At 53.3% G+C, this 21,678-nt stretch overlaps 10 protein-coding genes across 10 annotated transcripts; 5 read left to right on the top strand and 5 right to left on the bottom strand.

The window, feature by feature from the left end:
• Nucleotides 1-6: 6 nt before the first annotated feature.
• On the bottom strand, nucleotides 7-1,336 carry POSPLADRAFT_1128113 (hypothetical protein; the record flags this gene model as incomplete). The annotated part of the gene is made up of 3 exons (XM_024483703.1): nucleotides 7-776; nucleotides 849-953; nucleotides 1,012-1,336. The coding sequence occupies 3 exons, from the start codon at nucleotides 1,334-1,336 to the stop codon at nucleotides 7-9; spliced, it is 1,200 nt and encodes a 399-aa protein (XP_024344231.1).
• A 254-nt stretch (nucleotides 1,337-1,590) lies between these two features.
• On the top strand, nucleotides 1,591-2,884 carry POSPLADRAFT_1176259 (hypothetical protein). The gene is made up of 4 exons (XM_024488411.1): nucleotides 1,591-2,236; nucleotides 2,285-2,336; nucleotides 2,392-2,563; nucleotides 2,625-2,884. The coding sequence occupies exons 1-3, from the start codon at nucleotides 2,083-2,085 to the stop codon at nucleotides 2,552-2,554; spliced, it is 369 nt and encodes a 122-aa protein (XP_024344232.1). The 5' UTR covers nucleotides 1,591-2,082; the 3' UTR covers nucleotides 2,555-2,563; nucleotides 2,625-2,884.
• A 1,171-nt stretch (nucleotides 2,885-4,055) lies between these two features.
• On the top strand, nucleotides 4,056-5,693 carry POSPLADRAFT_1042652 (hypothetical protein; the record flags this gene model as incomplete). The annotated part of the gene is made up of 7 exons (XM_024478144.1): nucleotides 4,056-4,085; nucleotides 4,140-4,385; nucleotides 4,437-4,585; nucleotides 4,635-4,875; nucleotides 4,928-5,135; nucleotides 5,193-5,472; nucleotides 5,528-5,693. 7 exons carry the CDS (start codon nucleotides 4,056-4,058, stop codon nucleotides 5,691-5,693), a joined length of 1,320 nt encoding a protein of 439 aa, XP_024344233.1.
• A 406-nt stretch (nucleotides 5,694-6,099) lies between these two features.
• On the bottom strand, nucleotides 6,100-7,127 carry POSPLADRAFT_1129723 (hypothetical protein; the record flags this gene model as incomplete). The annotated part of the gene is made up of 4 exons (XM_024483875.1): nucleotides 6,100-6,348; nucleotides 6,410-6,874; nucleotides 6,928-7,012; nucleotides 7,063-7,127. The coding sequence occupies 4 exons, from the start codon at nucleotides 7,125-7,127 to the stop codon at nucleotides 6,100-6,102; spliced, it is 864 nt and encodes a 287-aa protein (XP_024344234.1).
• Nucleotides 7,128-8,735: 1,608 nt separating this feature from the next.
• On the bottom strand, nucleotides 8,736-10,033 carry POSPLADRAFT_1130254 (hypothetical protein; the record flags this gene model as incomplete). The annotated part of the gene is made up of 8 exons (XM_024483936.1): nucleotides 8,736-8,899; nucleotides 8,953-9,053; nucleotides 9,110-9,274; nucleotides 9,324-9,364; nucleotides 9,417-9,659; nucleotides 9,708-9,800; nucleotides 9,850-9,908; nucleotides 9,964-10,033. 8 exons carry the CDS (start codon nucleotides 10,031-10,033, stop codon nucleotides 8,736-8,738), a joined length of 936 nt encoding a protein of 311 aa, XP_024344235.1.
• Nucleotides 10,034-10,241: 208 nt separating this feature from the next.
• On the bottom strand, nucleotides 10,242-11,068 carry POSPLADRAFT_1037995 (hypothetical protein). The gene is made up of 5 exons (XM_024477307.1): nucleotides 10,860-11,068; nucleotides 10,717-10,797; nucleotides 10,600-10,657; nucleotides 10,515-10,544; nucleotides 10,242-10,458 (listed from the first exon to the last, which is right to left on the bottom strand). The coding sequence occupies exons 1-5, from the start codon at nucleotides 11,058-11,060 to the stop codon at nucleotides 10,451-10,453; spliced, it is 378 nt and encodes a 125-aa protein (XP_024344236.1). The 5' UTR covers nucleotides 11,061-11,068; the 3' UTR covers nucleotides 10,242-10,450.
• A 939-nt stretch (nucleotides 11,069-12,007) lies between these two features.
• POSPLADRAFT_1042656 (hypothetical protein) lies at nucleotides 12,008-12,781 on the top strand (the record flags this gene model as incomplete). Its single annotated transcript, XM_024478145.1, has 4 exons — nucleotides 12,008-12,166; nucleotides 12,229-12,495; nucleotides 12,556-12,651; nucleotides 12,701-12,781. The coding sequence occupies 4 exons, from the start codon at nucleotides 12,008-12,010 to the stop codon at nucleotides 12,779-12,781; spliced, it is 603 nt and encodes a 200-aa protein (XP_024344237.1).
• Nucleotides 12,782-13,272: 491 nt separating this feature from the next.
• Nucleotides 13,273-14,369, top strand: POSPLADRAFT_1042657 (hypothetical protein; the record flags this gene model as incomplete). The annotated part of the gene is made up of 3 exons (XM_024478146.1): nucleotides 13,273-13,306; nucleotides 13,364-13,587; nucleotides 13,641-14,369. 3 exons carry the CDS (start codon nucleotides 13,273-13,275, stop codon nucleotides 14,367-14,369), a joined length of 987 nt encoding a protein of 328 aa, XP_024344238.1.
• Nucleotides 14,370-15,003: 634 nt separating this feature from the next.
• Nucleotides 15,004-16,240, top strand: POSPLADRAFT_1127432 (hypothetical protein; the record flags this gene model as incomplete). The annotated part of the gene is made up of 3 exons (XM_024483626.1): nucleotides 15,004-15,500; nucleotides 15,557-15,846; nucleotides 16,131-16,240. The coding sequence occupies 3 exons, from the start codon at nucleotides 15,004-15,006 to the stop codon at nucleotides 16,238-16,240; spliced, it is 897 nt and encodes a 298-aa protein (XP_024344239.1).
• Nucleotides 16,241-16,597: 357 nt separating this feature from the next.
• Nucleotides 16,598-21,040, bottom strand: POSPLADRAFT_1128478 (hypothetical protein; the record flags this gene model as incomplete). The annotated part of the gene is made up of 21 exons (XM_024483740.1): nucleotides 16,598-16,924; nucleotides 16,978-17,064; nucleotides 17,114-17,179; nucleotides 17,235-17,321; nucleotides 17,372-17,512; nucleotides 17,566-17,637; nucleotides 17,694-17,794; nucleotides 17,853-18,076; nucleotides 18,131-18,379; nucleotides 18,427-18,488; nucleotides 18,547-18,925; nucleotides 18,982-19,154; nucleotides 19,206-19,392; nucleotides 19,453-19,538; nucleotides 19,594-19,910; nucleotides 19,966-20,057; nucleotides 20,104-20,198; nucleotides 20,251-20,467; nucleotides 20,517-20,553; nucleotides 20,776-20,814; nucleotides 20,878-21,040. The coding sequence occupies 21 exons, from the start codon at nucleotides 21,038-21,040 to the stop codon at nucleotides 16,598-16,600; spliced, it is 3,201 nt and encodes a 1,066-aa protein (XP_024344240.1).
• Between the last annotated feature and the right edge of the window lie 638 nt (nucleotides 21,041-21,678).

The raw sequence follows: 21,678 nt of genomic DNA on the forward strand, positions 1-21,678 counted from the left end.
GATACATTACAATTCTAACTGTTCACGGTCTTCCCAACGACCGAAAGATAATTGTATTTGTCGTTGGGTAGCAATCTCCTGCCACCGAGCTTGTCTCCCGTCCTCCTTCATCAGCAATTCACGGAAATGTACCGAGACTTCCACAGGTGCGACCGTGCGATCTAGAATAGCATTCTCCACAGCATCGCAGAGGCCGCGTTCCTCCGCCAGAAGTGGCACTGCGTACCAGGCATTTATAACGTGCAGTTTCAAAACTTGTACCGAAGGTGCCAGTGACAGCACGAAATTAGACCGCAGCTCCTCCACCGTTATTATGTGGAGCGCAAAATATTCGAGGTGCGGTAGACCGTCGAGGCACTCTGCGAGGGCCTTGCTGCTGAGGCGGTTACATTCAAGTAGAACCAACCGCCGCAGACGAGCCCCAGAGAGGGAGACAAGAGACTGGATATGGCGATCGCGAAGCTCAAACCCAAGCTTATCGCCCATCCCGTACGAGAATGACTCGAGCCGGGATTGCGAGAAACATTTATCGATGGCGTTGTTGTCGAAGGCGTTCCCGGTGATGCCGTGGAGGACCACGTTACGAAGTGCTGGTGTAGGTGGGAAGGTGGGCATCTGGCAGTTGCCGGACAGACGTAGCTGCTCGACGTCCCTGGGGGAAATAACCTCGAACGGTGAGACCCTTGTCTCTGCGTCCAGATGCAGCTCGTATGCAGAAAGGTGAGGCTGACCGCCGTCTGGGTACATGGCAACCTCGAATTGCATCGCAACGTGAGCTGTCCTTGTCTCTGCACCAGTACGGTAAATACACCGGTAACGAGGGCGACACGCAGTTGTAACAGACGCACTCAAGGGTCTGTTGACAGGTACCCCCTGACGACATTGAAAGACGCGGAGGCGCTTCAGCGATATCATGCGGCGAAGGGCAGCATAAAGGTGAGAAAGAGGTGCCGCTGCCTTTCAAGAAGTTAGAGGATCCACTTTAGAATACCGGGCCTCTCCTTACCTTACTCTTGACGGACTTGCTTGACCCCCTGGCTGCAGCGTCGACGAGCACACGGCCATCGTTTGCGACATCTGCCCAGAGGACTGCACCTGCATGGGCGTCGTCGGCGCGCAGGATGAACGCATTGATCTGCCGTTCATGTCTCAGGGAAATGTACCGGCGGAACAGGGGTCTCGCTTCACGGTCTATCTGGGTGCAGGTGTGCAGGACCCTGATGTGCTCGTTAGTTGGCTGACGGTTCTGCCTCACGCGCTGGTGTTCGGCGAGATAGGCGTCGTATATAGCGAGACGGAGCTCAGGGGGGATCCCGAGGAAAGTATGGGTGGCCATGCCGCCCACAGTGAGCTAGAATAGGCTGCGGGGCGAGGGGGGCGAGGCAGTAGCGTGCATTGCCTGCGGCGGTAGCCCGCGGTGAGGATGTGGCTGAGCTCGCTGACAGAGAGGCGTTGGCGAGAGATTCTCGGAGAGACCGATCATGTGCGTTGAGTAGAAACCATATATGGATGTGGGTTCAGGCGCCCACAGTAGCCACGGAGAGAGAGAAGACTCCGAACTCAAAGCACGCATTCGCTCGCCTCCGTCGTCCGCCTCGCTGCCCATGCATGCCATTCTCTTCCAATCCCACTCCTTTCTCTCCTTTTAGGCTCCTGTCATCGTCAGCCGCCCTGCGTTCCTTTTCCGGGTCCGAGCTGCACAGCGCCGGCCGGTTAATTCTGCACAAACAATAGGCAGTCCGCTCACGACGTGGCAGCAGGTCCGCTTTGTTCCATTCTCGCCACGTACCGCCGTTGTAAAAGGCAGCGTCAGCTCTGGCTGTGTACTGCGGCCATACCGTGCACAGCTTGCTTTGGCACGCAATTAAATATTGTGAAACCGCCTTGAGTCCGTGAGCGTGCCGTAAAACGCGACGGCCCGCAGAAGCTCGAAGCAATTGTCATCGCCAAGCAGAGTATAACTTCGTGTGCCTCACTGGCGTTACGCTCTCTCCTTCTCGCGCTCTCCCATCGACTCAAAGTCACGTTTCTCGCTATCGCCTACTCGTTGGTTCTCAATCTTGTCTCTGGCTGCTCTCGAGGATGCCGGCCAGCACTCAGTATGAAGTGCTCCTCGACTTTACGAACGATACGCACGACTGCGCGTCAGTGCAGCTACTGAGGTCCTACGGGCGAAATACTAGCTCCATCGTCCTCTTACACCCTGGCGAGAGTGTCTCCCTCGTTCTGGACGCAGGTAAGCTGACATAGACCAGCACGATGTGGCGTCTAATCGTCTGCGCAGGCTCGGTGTACCAGTACGCGCTGAAGACACGGTCAAAAGTTGCAAATGTAACGTGAGTCTGCTTGCCTCGACCTGCTCTATGCTACCAAGGCTGACCGGACTGCCAGAGCAAGGACGTGGAGAGATGTGACTTGCACAGTGTCCCAGCTATTCCCCAACGGTTCGCATACCATGTCAAATGCGTCGTCGGAGCCATGGCGACCAGTAAACGGAATTACCGTCGACCGTCTATGGCGCGATATGCGCTTCTGCATGTGGAACGATCCATAGCCCTCTGAGGTGAGCCGATTCATGACATGACAGTTGTATCACAAGACGCTGACCTGTGAATAATGTTCAGCGACCTCTGTTACCTGATTCATGGCATAGCAGGAATATGTCGTCATCTCCACCACCGTGAGGCTGTCTGGTCAAGTTGCTTGAGTGATAGAGATGAGCGCGGTAACATGTGGCAGACATTAGGCAGGGCGCGTATCTTGCCGTCACGGCCACCGGTTTTTGGCTGTGAGACGGACATTTGATGTATACCGGACGAGATCCTGTAGTCGATATATCCTAGGAGCTGTCTGTAGCTTATATTATCCCCGTTATTAACATTAACGACGAGTGAGAGCGAGCCTTCCCGTGACTCAGTACGGCGTTTGTGTGGACGGAAACAGCGCGGTAGCCGCATGTCCCGGCGGCTTCAACCATGGGAGCTTCCGCCAGGAACGGCGAAAGAAGCGAAGAAGGCCAACTACGAAACGCCTGGTGCTCATGTTTGCCGCGAGGCAGCAATGCACGAGTCGCACAGTTCCTATGCTACCGACAAGAAGTTCGCTCTATGCGCGCAAGTATTGCCACGGACGAACATCGAGTTTGTTAGATATAAAAGTACCGGCCAATAACCTGGACCACAATGATGATTGACAAACCACACATTGTTCTCGATCTGAGCGATCGACCCGATGCGGGCTTCCATGTAGCATGCCAGTGGTTTTCGACTGATGGCACATGCATGGCGGTGGCGTCAGAGGCCGGGAAGGGTCAATCGCAATTTGAACATGCATTGCAAGCGTGACCTCACCAGACAGCGGCGGGTGGCACCGAACATGCATCGGTATAGATCGAGATGGCGTCTTGACTTCGCGGTGAGAAATTTTCCGAGCAGACTACATACGGACCAATAGCCGTAGCCGTGAGTTAAGCATGACTATAGCTAGTCTAAGAAGCGTGCGAATTATCCGAGAGTGTATACAGAAGGAATGAGACAGCCGGATAGCTGACGGGTGAATGCATTCACAGAATGACACAGCACGCATGCAGAGTACCATCCGGAGTCGAAATCATGGGGAGGGGGACCTATATTGAGATGCAAGACGGTCAGGTGTGCATCCAGTGACAATCTAGATCCTACACCGTCAATTGGGGCGAGACGATAACTCGGAGCCGTATTATCCCAGTTCCACATATGCGTCACAAATGAGCGGCACCGTGTATGCAGATTCGGAAAAGGAACACCGAGACGCGAGAGCTGAAGCCTGAACCCGGCACTCGCAGCCTGAGCGATACGGGTGCAACACGATCACGTGGGTCGCGTCGCGGACCACGCGTGACGTCATCGAGGCTCTCTCGGAGGGCGGACGTCATAAGCGCCTCATACGCCCACCGTCGTCAGCGCCTCAGCACCCACCGACTCCTGGAGGGAGGTGCATATAAAGCTCCGCATCAGCCAAAAACGGCCCACACAGCTTACCCCCAACTACCATTTACATATCACCGCATTACCACCATGCAAGCAGTATCCAACGCAGTGCAGAGCGTGAGTATATTTGATCCCCGCTTTCATTTCGAGCCCGCTGACAGCGGATTGTAGGCAATGGGGGAGTTTCCAACCGTCGCTCACCCAGAGTACAGGGCTCGCCAGGAGGGGGGCACAATGAAGGCCCTGGCGTGGTTTGGGCCTAAGGATGTGCGCCTCGTCGAGGCACCCATTCCAGATATCACCGAAGACGACGATGTGATACTCAAAGTCACCGGGACCACTATCTGTGGTTCAGACCTGCATCTCTACCATGGCGAAATCGTGAATCTTCAGAAGGGCGACATCTTGGGTCACGAGGTCAGTATATGGCACGCGCATCAGCACGGTCATTACTTACACCTCTCATAGTTCATGGGCATCGTGGACCGCATCGGTCCTAACGTCAAAAACTTACAAGTCGGGCAGCGCGTAGTTGCCTCCTTCCAGATCGCATGCGGTGAATGTGAGTACTGCAAGCAGAAGCTCTCGTCCTTCTGCGATCGCACAAACCCATCCTCGTAAGTGGTGCAGACGTGATAGTCTCTCCAGCTTCTAAAGTGCTCGCAGACTTCAGAACGCCATGTATGGTCACCGGGATGCCGGTTTCTTCGGCTACTCCCACTTTACTGGTGGTTTCCCCGGTGGTCAGGCAGAATATGTTCGCGTGCCTAAGGGCAACGTCAATTTGCTCCCGATACCTGATGGAGTGTCAGACGAGAAAGCGCTCTACCTCTCGGATGTTTTGGCGACTTCATACCACACTGTCATGGACACTGGTGTTAACGAGGGAGACATCGTTGGTGTCTGGGTAAGTTCTGATGACAGTTTCAAGAGTATTAGACATTAATGTCCGGCGTCAGGGCCTTGGTCCCATTGGAATGTGCGTCGCCAAGTGGGCGCTGCTCAAGGGTGCGAAACGCGTCATTGGCGTAGACAGAGTTCCGGAAAGACTGGCGTTCGCTCGTGAGAAGCTCGGTATCGAGACTCTCGATTTCTCGCAACACAGCGATGTCGTTAAGCGTCTGCAGGAGGTTGCTCCGGGCGGCCTTAACGTAGCCATAGACTGCGGTGCGTATGAGCGCTACAGCTGCCTGACCGTTAGTCTGATACTGACACTGCATAAAGGCACCTTCCACCAACCGAAAACAACCTTACACAAGATTGAGAAGGCCTTGATGCTCGAGACCGACGTGTCCGAAATTGTCAACGAGATGATCATGGCAGTCAAGAAGGGCGGTCGCTGCGGCATCATTGCTGCATACGCCGGGTACACCAACCATTTCAACATCGGTGCACTGATGGAGAAGGGTGTCCGCCTCATTGGAAACGGACAGGCTCCTGTTCACAAATGGTGGAAGGAGATCCTGTACGACTACATCATTCCTGGCAAGTTCGACCCCACATTGTAAGTGAACCGATTGTTCAGCTACCTTGTACCGGTGTTGAAAAGTTTGTGACAGTATGATCACGCACCGTGTGCCCGTCGAAGACTTCCCGAAGCTGTACGAGGCGTTCGACAAGCGCGAGGGCGGTGTCGAGAAGGTCTTTGTCGAGACGAAGTTCTCCAACCCTCCGTCCCCCGGGTGCCCAACTACTACTCGAGTAAGCGAGTGGGCGTCGGTTTGAGGTTGATGACGTAGGAAGTCAGTAGGAAAGCAATTGTACAGTACCATTAATTTGTAACAGTTGGCGTCACTAGCCATGTAATCAGTATCTTAACTCGGGCCCTGAAACACCTCTTCAATGCGTTGCCTCACGTCGACAGCCCTGTTCAAAATATGAGCGTCGTTCATCGATATGGTCCTTGAAACGCACCTTGAAGAATTTCAGGGCGTCGCTTGATCGAATTGAATCTAGCCGTGTCGACAAGAGTGTTAGGTTTCAAAACAAGACCCATATGGGAGGGGTCTTTGTCGAATCTAGTCTATTTGCTGCACACACAAGCGCTAACAGTCGCTATGGCAAGCACGGCAGACTGCACGGAGAGTAGTGACACGACATAACATATGCAGGCAAACAGGTCTGGACATACTCAAGCCTGATCCCAGATGGTAGCCTTGTCTATGCCTAGTTTTCTCCGCTCGAACCACCTCGGGCGGCCAGTAACCTCTTTGCCTAGTGCTCCTTGGGCGAGACTGAGGGCGCTTCGCGCTCCTCCCGGCAACGTCTGACCTGCCTTCAGTCTCAAGGATTTGAGGCCCGCATACGGTGTTTCGTCACCATCGTTGGCGTCCTTCTCGACAGCCTCCTTGGAGGCAAGTGGTCGCGCAAGTAGCGTGTCCTAGGAATGAGATAGTGGTTAGCATCGACGAACACTCTGAAAAGCAATGGGGGGAACATACTGCATGGTCCTCAGCCTTTGCTACCAACGTCGCCGCCGCATCTGCACTTCTAAACCGCAAGAGCTTTTGCACGTTCCATCGTGTCTTCGCTCGCAATTCACCTCGTTGATCCGGCCCCAGTGTTCGCTCCTTTTCTACAATTTGCTCAAGGTCTGTAATGCCAGACCTGGCTAGCGCCTTCGGGCCGCCGGGACCCAGCCGCTTCCCCAGCAACTCCCATCCGACGGCACGCGCAGTCATCTCGAACCGTAGGTCTCGTGGGTTGTCGACCAGCTCGAGGATTGCATGCGGTGCATTGTCACCTGGACGGTTACCAAACTTGTGTATCCGTGTATACCCACCAGGGCGGTCCGCATAGCGCTGTGCAAAGTCTTTGAACACTTTTGGAAGTAGTGCTGGCTTGAGCAGGAACGCATTCGCACGTCGGTATGCAGGGAGGCTGCCCTTCTTGCCCATGGTGATGATCTAGCTGAGCTTTAGCAAAACGCAATCGTATGAAGCACCTATACCGGACGAACCTTCTCCGCCAGCCTCGCAGTATCCCTCGCTTTAGGCAGCGTGGTCTTGATCTGCTCGTGCTCGAAAAGTGAGGTGACCAGATTCCTGGACGGGTACGTCAGTACACAGAGGGCACAAGAGGTCACAAGATGTACCTCAGCATGAGCATTCTGTGCGAGGACGTCCTCGAGAACTTGCGGAAGGCGATCCCATGCTTCATGACGGTCGGCTACGGTGAAATGAGAGCCACTGCTAATGCTCAATTAGACAGCAAGCCAGGGGCGCTTATGGCAGTCCCTTTGCGGCAATTCCCGACGCAGCGGGGGTTCTCCGCCTCGATCATCTCGTTCGCGCTGATCTTCGACATCTGCGGCTTCGCAAACGTCTTCAAATAAGTACGAAGGGTGTACAAAACCTCAAACTTACCCTTTGGACGACGTTCTAGACAGCTGCCCCATGATATTGGTGTGCAATCTCGGTCACTTTTCGTAAACATGCGTGGTCAAGTCGACAGTGACATTGTTATCCAGCGTGCAATCAGCTGCAGAATGCTCCGTATCATATTCGAATTTATAGTTTGAGCGCGTCATGGTGCGGATAGCGTCTCGATATGTCTTTGTTAGCATTTCCAGCACACAGAGGTCGGAGTCTCGCCACACTGCGCAGCTCGTGGTTCACCTTCTAGTGTAGGAACGTCATCCTCCGATCATCAAGTCATCCGCTAACAAAGCACCGTGGCCATACCAAAAGGACGTGCCCTTCGCACTATAACAGGCTGCTACTACCCAAGGTACCTAATGTCAATACATATTATAGTGACTGTCGACTACCCCTGCAACAGACGACAGCTTACTGGATTACTACATGGGGCACTCACGGTCATACTTCTCGCGCCGTCTATAACGTGGTGTCTGCGGGGGGAAAGCGTCCTATGCGTAATCCCCGATGTCACGGCATGCCGCGAAGTGACCCTGACTGTGGGTTCGTTGACGTGGGGTATTACCGATAGGACGAGCAAAGGAGCGACGGAGGCTTTGCAAGTCATTATCGTTGCGGGATCTCTTCTCGAAAACTGCCGCGCGACATCAAGGGACCGCATAATTCGACGTGCACATCCCGGGAAAGGGGCGAGTGACACCATGGGAAACAGCTTCGGTACACAGCAGTGTACCACAGCTATGCGTATCTGCACAATATCTGAATCAGTAAGGCCGATAGGCATTCGTCTCGTTCGCCTCTGTGAACCAAAACGATGGCCAATTACGTCTTACGGCAATGAGAGCACCATATACCGCAGCGGGCCGCCTCCGCTTTCACGATATCAGTAACGCGCATCCTAGCGCCACAAGCGTTTTAAGTTGCGTTCACTCTCCGTCTGGAGCGGCCTTCGTATGGATGCCGTCTCCGCCGAAATTTCAATGAGGCACTGTCTCGTTGCTGTACCTCCATATACCTGTACAAATGGTGCCCTACTCGACTTGTCTGGATATTTTTGACATGTGTTACGATGCATTCTCGACCATAGTAACTACATCCTATACGAAATCAAGATGGGCGCGAGCAGATTCATGACCCCTATTTGTACACTAGAGTATCTCTTTCAGGGAGCGCAACTTAGATCGCTTCTTAGGGCTTGGCAAAAACGTCGATGAATTCCAAGGAAAGGTCCAAGTAGAAATTCTAGCTATCTAAATCATCACTAGGTCATGAACATGAGGGCATAACGTCCAGTGCTTGGCAATGGCGTAGTATTTGTACAGGCTAGTTCATCTGATTACTACACGACTCTTCCGTTGCTCGTTCCGAAAGACACCGTTAATCAGTGTGGCTAGACCGCAAACTCGTGCCGCCACTTCGCACCCCGGAATTGACCGGAGAAATCCACCACAAATAGGTCCCCTGAGTCAGGATAGAGGGCCTGTCGGCTAGCGTCGCCCCCGCATGCGCCACAATGAGCAGTGGTCACGTATAGCTGATCTTCGTTCGGACCTGCTCCGAGGACAAATTAAGGGGATCCATCGGGCGAATTGGCTAGAACTACCGACCTCCAAAGCAGCATGCCGTAACATTGAGAACGGTGGGGAAAAAGACTTCTAGATCCATGGCGCCGTCCGGGGTGTACCTTATGATTCTGGAGCCACCCCAGCTACTCCGCGGCGATAATCAGTATGTGGAATGCCAGGGCGGATGCAGCGGACGGACCGTGCAGACCATATGCCCCCTGCGTTATCGATGCAGAGGCCATCGGGGTACGTCCCTTCTGGCAGGCCGTGGGAGATTGGGTCGACGAACACCCGTCTATTGGACACCTTCCCTGTATCATAATCGTACGCATATATCTTGTTCGTCAATGAGTCTGTGAAATACCTAGTCTCGAAGTGAATCGCGGCTCATGGGCGGAGAAATAGACGCTCACATGGTCTTGCCGTCTTCACTCCATCCTAAGCCGTTGGAATCCTAGGCCGTTGTGATGTCAGATGGCTCGCGACAACTCGCCGCCGGAACTCACCGTAAATGGACCATCATCAATGACTTTGCACTCACCCTTCGCGGGATCGAACATGTACAGCTGTCCTGGGACATTGTGTTCTTTGGAGTAGAGTGTCCCGGCAACAAAACGGCCTTCTTTGTCACAGGCGCCATCGTTGAACCTAGTGTATGGCTGAGTCTCTGAGGGTAGAGGTTGAGACAGATAACGCAGGTTCGACTCTGCTTCTATAAGCGCAAAGCCAGTGGACGTTGTACACGCTAGCTACTCAAGTTAGCTGTTGCATTTATCGCTCTACAAGCCACCGCTCACCCCAGTGCCATTTCGCCGTAACGCGAGACAAGTTATAGGCTCGTTGAATTGCTCAGCTGTGAGCTCAGAGGTACGTATATTCAAATGGTAGACCTAGTAAAGCATGAACGACCGCATCAGAACACACACTGCGTGAGGGCACCTTGCAGTTTTCGATATCGACGAAGTGTAGCAGCGAATCCTTTGAATCATACAGAGGACCTAAATGAAGTCTCAACGTCAAATGCTTGGACGATCGTCTTTACCAGATGGTTACCTTCGCCCAATCTACATTGAGTCCTGAGCAAGGGGCGTTCGACAACGATTGTTCGCGAAGTATAACCCATGGTGGCAGTGAATTCAGTGACCGAGCTACAGCCCAACGCTTACACGCACGCTGCTTTTATAGAGCGGGGAAGGATGTTTCTGCGCACTAATTGGGCATATCATATTAGGGGTAGATGGGGCTAAGTGTTTATCCTCCGATCTTGCACGCCTGTAAAGTGAAGCTCTCAGATGCCGAGCCTGGACTACCTCAACCCGACTAAATCACAAGACAGGCAATCTAACTGCATTGAGTAGCAACTTGAGGATGGCAGTTTCATCTAAGGAATTCGAGGCGTCACGTCATATCGATCGAAGTAAAAGAGATACCGGCGCCCCACGTGGAGAATTCCAACGGCAATGACACTTCGAGACAGCAGAAGAGAACAGATGAAATTAAGGCCATGTACAGTGACTATGGATCGTCATGTGAAACGCTTCTAGTGAGCTAGATCGGCGTTTCAGCAGGATAGTCAACAACATCAGCGCAAAAAGCAGACACACCTTCCGGCGTTTTGGCAATGTAATCAATGGCTTGGGATAGACGTGGAAATTAGACCTGTTTGTGAACACACGAACGGATATATACCTTGTTGTACGGTCTTGATTTCGTCCGCCTCCTCGTCTGGGATTTCAATGGCAAACTCCTGTGCAGTCGGGCACGCATTGAGAGACAAGGATTGACGTGAGTCCACTGAGAGCGTACCTCCTCAACTGCCATAACAACTTCAACCGCGTCAAGACTATCCAGACCAAGGTCCTCGGAGAACCTAGACGTCTCTGTGAGCTGTTACAGATGAATGAATGGTGAGCACATTTAGCAGCGGTAGACAACAATCTGGACAATACCTTGGCAGGATCCACCTTCTCAAATCCTTTCAAGACATCTATCACACGCGCCGTAATATCGCCTTTGGAGAGACCTGCCGACGCAGAGTATGCAGCGTACTGCAGAACCCGACTGCGCTGGGGCAATGCCGTGGCCACCCGTGGGGCCAGCACAAGTCGTGGTCGTGCAACGCTACGGGCAGCGAGGCGAAAGAAGGACATGTTGAAGCAAGGCGGGTTGAAGAACAGGACGCGTTCGTGCTGTCGCTCTCGGCGGCGCCCCGGCAGCGACCGAGGATATGTCGCGGCACGTGACTCGCTAGGGGCGCGTCAGGGCGCGTCGGCCCCTTTCATGTCGCAGACTTGCAATAACGATTGCAATGTTGGGTTCATTGAATCTTATGGGTTGATTTTATATGGCAAGTTGCGTCATGTTACAGTCTTCGTGCACATGCGCGATCTGCGACCAGGGTTTTCAAACGTTCGAGCTCATACATGCCAATTCCTGTTCATGAAAATCACTCTGGCTAAGCGAGCTGTTGGCCAGCGCTAGTGCGACACAACAAAGACAAGTGGCGGTAACACGTTCGTACACTCATGAGTTACATCCTACTTCTCCAATCTTTATTCTTGCATCTTGTCACTAGCGACGAACCGAGGACACAACGCTGACGATTTTTGCCAAAAATAAGTCCGATCCATGTACCAGAGGGAAGCCAGGAGCAACGCGGACAGAAGATAAGCGCATTTGGCGCTGCACTGCACACCACAACACGATGGATTTCGAGTCAAAGATAGGATTCATGGAGCCGGAACGCATGTATTCTCCAAGAAACCACTCAGATTTCGAGCCTCCGCGCAGAATATCACAGCGGTAGTCAAATAGACGCTCAAACCGCGACAGCATTGAGGTTCGGCAACTGCCGGCTGGAACTATGCAGCTCTTGGTCACGGTGGCTGTCAGTCACTCACTGGTCCCTCAGCGGCCAGCATACTAACGACTGCAAGATCGTCAAGGTGAGAGATTCAAGGTATCAGCCACGAACGCGTCTGAAGGTATCGCTTTTCTTCCTCCTCCCACTCTCCTCTTTCGTCTAGGTCAGTCCAACGCTTTCTTTGGCACCAAACTGCGGAATTGATCTGTTGCGCACTCGTCTGTTAGACTCGCCATGGCCACTTTCTCCTCGACCCCCATCGTCATTGATGGCAAGGGCCATCTTCTGGGTCGGCTGGCTTCAATTATCTCGAAGCAGGTCCTCAACGGCCAGAAGATTGTCGTTGTCCGGTGCGAGGAGATCAACATCTCGGGCAGCTTCTTCCGCAACAAGGTCTCTGGTTAATTCGTGCAGTCGCTGGAATTCGCGCTCATACAGCCTCTGGCTTGCTACAGCTGCGGTACCACAACTTCCTTCACAAGCGCCACATTGTGAACCCGAAGAAGTCTGGCCCCTTCCACCACCGCGCGCCCTCGAAGATCCTCTACCGGGCCATCCGCGGCATGGTCCCGCACAAGACTGCACGCGGTGCGGCAGCTCTCGAGCGCCTCAAACTCTACGAGGGTGTTCCCCCCCCTTACGACCGCAAGAAGCGAATGGTTGTCCCGGAGGCTCTGCGAGTCTTGCGATTGAAGCCTGGCCGCAAGTACTGCACAGTCAAGGTGCGCACATATGGTGCAGCACATTTCTGCAAAAGCTTATCTGACTGACTCGTCTGTTAGCGTCTGTCTCACGAGGTTGGCTGGGGCTACAAGGACGTTGTTGACCGTCTGGAGGAGAAGAGGAAGATCAAGGCTCAGGCCTTCCATGAGCGCAAGGTACGCATTTCATTGCTGCATGTGTAACGTTTGACTAACCCCCTCACAGCTCGCAGCGATCAAGCTGCGTCAAAAAGCCGTCGCAGATACCGCATCATCCTTCGAGAACCTCACTCAGCTCGGCTACTAGGCGGTATAATTACATGGCTTGTTACCTTCTTCACTTGCGCTCTACTATGACCAGATGCCATGAGATAATCCATGTAACCACATATTGCTCTTTATGCCTGCGCGTCTGTAGGGATGCTGTGCGGGGGCGTCGTGCAATTATGATATTTTCTCTGCCGAGGTGGACGATGGAGCCCTTCCGGTGTGTATTCTGTATAATGAACTGCCCGAGACGATGAGAACGACGACGCTTCTGGTCTGGACGGGAATTACAACTGAATTACAATTGCTCCCCCGCCCTCGAATTCCCCGCCTGACCTCCGCGAATGACTCAACGCTCCAGTTCGCCGGCGGCGCCTTTGAGCGGAGTCTATCGGGGATTTAAATTTAAAGTGTGTCAAATCCCCGCCGTAGCCGCGCGGTCTGGGTCATTCTCTTCGCACGCTTGCACTGACCCTACCACTCCTCGCTGTCGTCCCTCCCTCCTCCTCCTCCTCTCTTCGTCGTATCACTATGCCCTCCGACTCTCCAGTTCACCGTGAGGCAGGTGAGTATCGATTTGTGGCACGTGCGCTCGGAACGTTGTGTTCAGACATCACTTCAGGCTCTTCGCCTCAGTCTCGCTCCTCCTCCCCTGCAGGGGTCGACACGCTGACCCTCCGTGCCATCGTTAGCACTAAGGATGCTGGTGTCATTATTGGCAAGGCTGGCAGGAATGTCGCCGACCTCAGGGATCAGACCGGTGTGAAGGCCGGCGTCAGCAAAGTTGTCCCTGGTGTGCATGAGCGTGTCCTGACCGTGAGTGGCTCGGTGGAGGGTGTGGCCAAGGTCCGTTGTCACCTCAATCCGCGACTACCCGTGTATGCTCACTATTATTGTAGGCATATGCTCTCATTGTCTCCCAACTCGTGAGCGCAAACCCCTCTTCTCCTGTCTCGGCAAACCCTTCGTCACCAAACACCGCCATCCGTCTTCTTATTTCACACAATCTCATGGGCAGCGTCATCGGACGCGGCGGGCTCAAGATCAAGGCTATTCAAGACTCTTCCGGCGCGCGCATGGTGGCGTCCAAGGATATGCTTCCGCAGTCGACGGAACGAATTGTGGAGGTCCAGGGAACCGCTGATTCCATTGGCCGCGCCATTGAAGAGATCGGTCGGTGTCTGCTGGAGGACTGGGAGAGGGGCCAGGGTACTGTCCTGTTCCATCCGGGCACGGGGGAGGAGAGGTCGGGCCGACGGTCTTCCAACGCTGGCCGACGGTACAATGGTGAATCGACATCCGGCCGCGGGCGCACGTCTCCTTCACCAGGATCCCCATCACAGCAACCGACCAACCTCCGTACACAGAACATATCCATCCCGTCCGACATGGTGGGTTGCATTATCGGTCGAAATGGCACGAAAATTACAGAGATTCGACGCCTCTCCGGATCCAAAATCTCTATTGCCAAGGAGCCTCATGACGAGACTGGAGAGAGAATGTTCACCATCGTGGGTACTCCGGAAGCGAACGAGAAGGCTCTCTTTCTTCTCTACCACCAGCTGGAGAGCGAGAAAGAAAGGCGAGTAGGCAGGGATCAACAACAGCAGGAGGAAGCTCAAGATTGATCTTTTCCCAACTCTGTTCTGCCATCTTGCGATCCAGATGCCCGGCATCCCACACGAGGACCACAATCCGCATCTCAGAAACAAAGTTACGGCCGATGCGTTGCATCCGTCATGCTGCCCGCCCGGCTATTCAAACGCCCCAAGAATCGACTGGTAGCAAGTCATTGGCCCTGTCCATAGCCCTCTCAAACCATTCCAACTCTACCGCAAAACTCCTAAAACTCGCCCATCGACCCTCTGTCTCGTCCTCAGTCCTATCCTTCCCTACTCCGTCGTCCGTCTTCCTCAAACCTCATCAATGCCATCCAATCTTTTGCCGACCCCTGTGAACTCTACCGCCCTCCGTGGGCTACCTCCGCGTTCCTGACGTGTCTTGATTGACTCGCTCTCCGTCTGTCGTGCTTTATTCTATCGTGTGCTTGCATATGTGCGAGACAGGGACACTAAAAGTATGCATAGCGTAATCCTAGCATGAATTGTGGTATACGAAAATATATTGCTCTGCCGTAGTGAATACAGTTCTCCTATCCTATCACGTGTGTGACGCGTCCGAATTCCGAAAACTTTCTGAGGCGCGACGCGTTCTTGCCCTTATAAACTCGAGCTGTGCCTCTTATATCCGTCTCAAGACAACATGCAGGGCCACCCTTATGCTCAAGGTGTACCTCCACCTCAGCAAGCTGCTCCAGTCTCTGGTGCCTTCATCGCCCATGCAGCGGCGGCTGCGCTCTCCAACCCGTACGCCCAGAGCCATGCCATGTATTCGTACTCTCAGGCCCCTCATTATGCCCAAGCATACGCACAGTATCAGGCAGCGATGTCAGGACCGGCTGTAACCGCTGAGGGGTACACGCTATCGTCGACATATACCCCTAGCTCCCACAATCACCCATTCTTCCCTGGACCGTCCTCACGGCCTCGGCAACCGACTGCCAGACCTGGGGGCTATGGCCAAGCGCAGGCGCACTGGTATCAGTCGGGGAACTCACGATGCACGAGGCCCGGGTGCAACTTCGTAGGCTCCCAAAAGTCGGTTGAAATTCACATGATGGACCGACATCTCATCTATCCCTCTGGGTGGGAGAACCGCAAACGCAAGTCGGATTGGGACGCGGACCCTAGTCTCAAAGGGTCAGGCATGCCAACCGCGTTCGAATTTTCGGCTATATGCTGACCTTCTGGTCAAGGAAACCGATCCCTATCCAGGGCACCAACGTCAAACTGGACACGCCGGAGGCGATTGAGGCTTGGATTGCAGAACGTAAGAAGAGATACCCCACTGCGTCTCGAGTGGAAGACAAGGAGAGGAAGGCTCAGGAAGCCATCGCCAGAGGACAGCTTCCGCTCAACAATGACCACTTCCCAAATCGCAAGAAGCGCCGTCTGGACGACTCGCAAAACAGCGCGCACCATGAGCGTGGGCGAGGTCGTGGTCGTGGTCGAGGCAGGGGTAGAGGCACGGACCAGGGCTGGCAAGGTCGGAGCAACGGAGGCGTGCAGTCTCAAAGGACACAAGTCCACGCGTTACCACCACGGCCGCCCTCTCCTTCGCAGCCGACTGCTCCACCTCATCGCCCAGAGACAGCACGTCCTTCTCTGCCCGTGGCGTATAACAGCGACGAGTCGAAATCAGAGTCAGATTCGGATGATGCACCGGAGATCGTCTCATCCAAGATACCGGCAGCTGCCTCGGCAGAGTCTCCAGAAACGACAGGGCAAGATACTGGCCACAAAGATGCCACAAAAACAGAACGTACACAGGAGCTCACCGCTGTGCCGGAACCTCCAGAGACCGCGAGGAGGCCCTTTGTGAAACAGCCTCGAAAACCGCTGTGCAATCCATTCGCATCGCGCCACTCCCTTCTTCGTAATGTGAGTGCTGAACATGTCCCTTAAGAAAGTTACGCTGACGCACACATGTTGCTGGCAGCTACTCACTCCAGAGATACGAATGACCGTGTCTAATTTGTCTCAGGCTATCCGGTTCCTTGTCGACAACGATTTCCTTGAGAACGTCGAGCTCAGACCTGGACAGGCATCTGAGAAGATGATAGAGGTCATTTCATCGACTCCTGCTACGGACCCGGCAGGCGGCAATTCAGTACTGACTCTCTAGTAGCAACTCACGATCATAGTTGACGTCTAGATTGCTCTGTCTTGGGGTAGCTCTCGTAAGCCCTACTTCATTCATGCAGCAAAAGGGTAGATGTAGTTATGGACAAATGACACTAATTACTTCTACCATCGCTACTGCTCTCGTCACTATCACTCTCGCTGCCGTCGTCCGACTCACCATCCTCATCAGCATCGGCCTCAAGAGTCATTTGGCTGACATCGAAACCGATCGCCGTCAGTCCCTCGCTAATCTCGCTGGCCTTAGATGGCGCAGTGACAACCACTGCAATCGAGGATGAAGGATGGAAGAGCGGTAAGAACCGTGTCTTCAATGCGTGAAGTACTTCATCCTTTGTCACAGCTCGGAACTTCTCGAGAAGCTCCACGTTATAATTCTGGGGTAACCCCTTGAACGCTTGGTTCAAGAAGGAACTCGTTGCCTGAGGCCAGTTATCAGTTTCCTGAGCATGTTCAGTAGCTTGCTGAAGCCTACCGCGCGACCGGGAGTTGAGACGCCCTTTGTGACGCCATACACGATACTGCTCTTTGCGGCGTCAAGCGCGGTGTTATCAAATGGTATCTATGGGCGGAATGAGGTCTACTGCAATGTCGACATCAGAAGTACGTACTGTGCCATCAACAAGACCTTCCATGACGGTTCTTGCTTGTTCAAAAGCCTTCAGACTATTCGAACTCTGCTCAGATGTGTCATAAGTAATACGCTTTGCCACTGGAACCTTTAAGACCCACGCGGTACAGACCAAAGCTAACAAGGCCAGCTTCGAGATCGATGGAAACATAGGCACTATAAGCGAGGCCCGAACCACGAATGTAACGCTGTGAGAACACATTAAGATTATGCCAATGATTACTTTATTCACACATACCCAGAGGAAGCTCTCGGTGGCGTTGAGTAATTCTGATGCGACTCGTAGCGCGGGGTACTCCGGATGTGCGAAGCCTTGAATCCCTTTTGCCGTGTGTGATACATAGGAGCTCTCAATTGTAGGTAGACTGACAACGGTGGCCTGGGAGCACCAATGCTCAGTCTAAGCTCGTTCATGACGACGCAGGAACCTACTTGTTTGACCGGGTTCTTTCCGACGGCGCTGAGAGTGTCGACAGCTAAAGTCAGAGGCGCAAGCTCGGTCGCCTACACAGATCTATGAGCGTCATTGATGGCATACAGTCGTGAGGTGGATCACATACAGGCAGGTGCTCCCCAAAGTACTTTCCCCACGTGCTTCTTGGTTGCTTGAGATCCAGAACGCTACCGGTGACGGAGAACCGCACACCAGAAGGCTGTGTCACTGAGTACAGATTATTAGTTCAATGGCGAGGACAAAAGGGGTCTTAATTGGTACTCACGATACTTTCTGATCTCTTCGAAGTCCTTGATGACGTCTTGTGGCGACTCCTGGAGCTGCTGTGCGAGCTTTGGATTAAACTCAATCTGTGGCAGGACCGTTCCGTGCTTGGAAGTAGACTTGCTACTGTACAGCAGGTCGGTTGAGACAGACGACAGAACAGTGTCTCCATCCCGCTTCATCTCCGGCAGCGATTGCTGAACCTTGGCGATAGTGACTTGTAATCTGGAGTAAATAGGCTGAATATCTTGGCGATGACCTTACCGAGACCAAGCTCACCTGTCCTTGTCGAACTCACTGCCATAGATGAGGTCTTTCAACCAAGCTATTGCGCTCTCGTACATCTCTGTCTCGACTTTCAGCGAGACACGAATTGTCTCACTAAAGGCACTTCCTATGCCAAGACCAATCTCATACGATACTGTCTCGTTGTCGAGCTGATTGACCACCTGTTCGTGAGTCAGCTTCTGTCCATTGCCCCTCTTCACGGGGAGCGAAAAGAATGAAGCAAGGTACGTCGTTATATGCCTTGCGGGAGATGAGGATTTGGTAGAGATGAAAAGAAAAATACTCACGGTCGTAGACGATTGGGGATGTTTGTGAGAGAGAAGTAGGCACTGATCGTCACAAATTCTGACTGAAAGCAAGACATGAATATCAGTGCAGGCATATGCCAATGTTTAAAATTTCCATACCTGGACATGGTCATACTGGACGAAGAATGGCAGTGTCTGCCCATCGCTCTCAATGTGTTTCAATAGTTCGGCATTGCCAGTAGGATGCACAATCCGCTTGCGGCCCTTACCCACGCCCACCTCCTGCACACTCTGCACCGGAATCCACGATATGCTCTTGACATCGGGAACAGGGAACGAGGTCAAGATGTCTTTCGGAATCTCTGCCTCATGTTCCTTTTTGGCGCCCTCGAGCTCCTTCGCTGCCTCGGCCAGTCCATCGGGTCCTAGGTGCTCCTTTTGTTCTGCGATGCGCTTCTTCTCATCTTGCTCGAGTTTATCTGCCATTGCACCAGAAGGCTTGCCGCGGATGACAATGCGAGGGGGATCCACGTAGTACCTAGCGCAAGACAAACATTTCAGCGTGCGATTGATGAGATAGAACGACCTAGTTACTTCTTTAGTACGTCCGTCCATTGCTTGCTAGTCCATGCACGAAGCTCCGCGAACTGTGCAAATTCGTCCAGAGATGGTCCAAGCTCGGAGCCGTCTTCCGCGCCGTAGAGGAAGTCGGTAATCACAGTACCAGAGAACGTGTCACCCTTGGAAGTCTCAACCTTGCTTCGAAGCTGAGGGTGACAGTGAGCAAGCCGCTACTAATTTGGAAAGTCCAGGATTACCTGTCGTTCGTCACGGTTAATGACCATGGCCATGCGTTTCATATCGATGCCCTCATCTACGACCCGTTGCAGGCTAGCCTTCAGCTTCTCGTCGAAGGTATCGATGTACTCCACAGGGACTGAACCGACGTATACGGGCAGATCGACATACGTCGCGCGCGTGTCCTCGCCGAAATAGATATACGTGCTGTGAAATGAAGGTGAGTAACGGACATTCGCATACATGCATAATGAAAAGAAGCCATACCACAGGGGTGACTCGATCTCCACAAACTCCTTGGTGAGAGGAGCAACAGGGGACGACGTCAAATAGGTACCGAGAATGTCCAGTGCCTGAAGGTCCGTAGAGTCAGACACGAGAAATCATACGGCAAGAATCTCGACAGACCTTGCGCTCGAGGAACGCGTTGGGTGGTGGGCCCATGAACCCAATGTGAACATCACCTTGACTCTCGTCCTTCTCCGGAAACTCAACTGTATCCTTGACGGTCTCTTTGATAGGGCCTCTGCGGGCACTGGCTGTCTCCAAGAATGGCCTCTTCCAGCCCTGAGGCCGTGGACCGTGCTTTTGTTCGTGCGCAACTAGCGACGGTTCAACTTGGGTCTGAACGACATTCAGCAGGGATATGGTGCCCGAAGCCAGCTTGCCGGCAACAATAAGCGAGAGGTTATGTGGCACATAGTACTTGTGGTGGTAGTCCCTGACTATATGCGTTATCTTCAGCACAGCCGCTATATAGGTTATACCGCGGCGACCTACTTTGCTCGACCTTGAGCTTACGAAGAGCCTCCATGAGACCGCCGGTCTCGCTTCGGTAGGCGCTTCCCGGAGGATTCAACAGACGCTGCATCCTGGGTAAGGTGAGTATAGTGCATGACCTCGGTGGTTGAATCTTACTGGAGAGCCATGAGATCCCCCGACGTGTTTTCGCGGCCCTGCATCTCGCTGTAGACAACCCCAGAATCTTGTCCTTTCCCGTCTATATGATGGACCTGTATGAGCGCGTCAAATTGAGCGCATGCACCTTGTGTAAAAATCATTTACCTCGGTGATGAAGCCCGCCTTCGTGAGGGTCGGGTATAGGATGTGGTCTACGTATATTGGAAGCAGCTGTAAAAATCCTTGCTCTCCTGCAGTGGAGACCGTATATGCAGTGTGATCGGTGTCGGTCCAGGCGTTTGTTCCGTTCGAGAAGCCGCGGTTTGCTAGGTGGTCTATGATACCCTTGTAGGGGTATTTCTCGGAGCCCATGAAAACCAAGCTGTGATTTTGTGAGAAATTGCAAGGGCCAGTGAGGCCCTGGTGCTTACTGTTCTAGCGTATGAGGACATCCACTGTCATCGAAAACTAGGATATGCACGTGTCAATGAGCGCAAAATTTCCGCGCAGACCGAACGCAAGTGGTTGTTGGTAGAATATAGACTTGAGAGTACGCATGGCGCGACAAGCGTGCCCTCAGGCCAGTCATCCGACCAAAGCACGGCATGGTCCCGTGGTCGCCTGTTACAGTCACGAAAACTGCATGCCGGCCGGAACAAAGGGGAAACAAGCCTTGGTATGTGTACGTACTCTCAGTTGCAATCACGAAATATCCGTTCACGATGGGGGCTGCAACACAGTATACATGTATTGAGCATGGATCACACGACTATAAGAATTCGGGTCGCTTACCATCGTAGTCAAGATGTACTATAGACAGCCCAGTAACCCTGCTCTTCCACTTGGATAAAACAATGTCGGAACTATCTAGCTTCAGACGCTTGACCAGGTCAAAGTTGCCGAAGCTCTCGGTCGGAGCGCCATTAGTCTTGATGCCGTTTGTGCTAGGAGCCATAGCCGTCTGTGTATGTAGACTGCAACGTAGCGTGAAGGTAGCGGGTAATGTTACAGGAGGATGGGGGCGAATGGATGGAGAGCGAAGGGTGCCACGATGAAGCCTAGCTGACTGGCCAGTGAGGAGCGTTGAACGGCGAGATGAGACAAGGAGACGGTACATCCAGCAGCAAAATGAGAGACACTGGTAGTACACACAGCGTTACGTGTCTCCAGTACAGGCAGTAGACCTTCAGATAGAGCAGTGTGGTCTGAGCAGGTACGGCGTAAGCAGACGGCGCCTACTGACGCTACCGTGGACTACCTTTTTTGTATGCTGCAATCACGTCCTCGATCTTGTCTTCGATCACTCCGCCACACCCTTCGGCGTCTGTCTACTGCGTTAAGTCGCTCCTCATCCCAGTTCAGTCTCATTAACGGACGTGATGTCCGAGGTCTACAACCCATGATGACGGCGATATTCGAATCCGAAGGCGGTGCATACTTCATCTTTCCCAACTACCACCAAATCGTGCGCGAGAATAGGGCTGTGGACGGATGATTCCTGCGGACAGCAATGCGATAAATCAATACTAGGAGTCTCAGCCTGAGGGCAGTGCAAACAAAGGACACGGCACTTGGAGCCCGCGATAACTCCAC

The sequence above is a fragment of the Postia placenta genome, assembly GCF_002117355.1.
Source record: "Postia placenta MAD-698-R-SB12 unplaced genomic scaffold POSPLAscaffold_1, whole genome shotgun sequence".
NCBI lineage: Eukaryota > Fungi > Basidiomycota > Agaricomycetes > Polyporales > Adustoporiaceae > Rhodonia > Rhodonia placenta.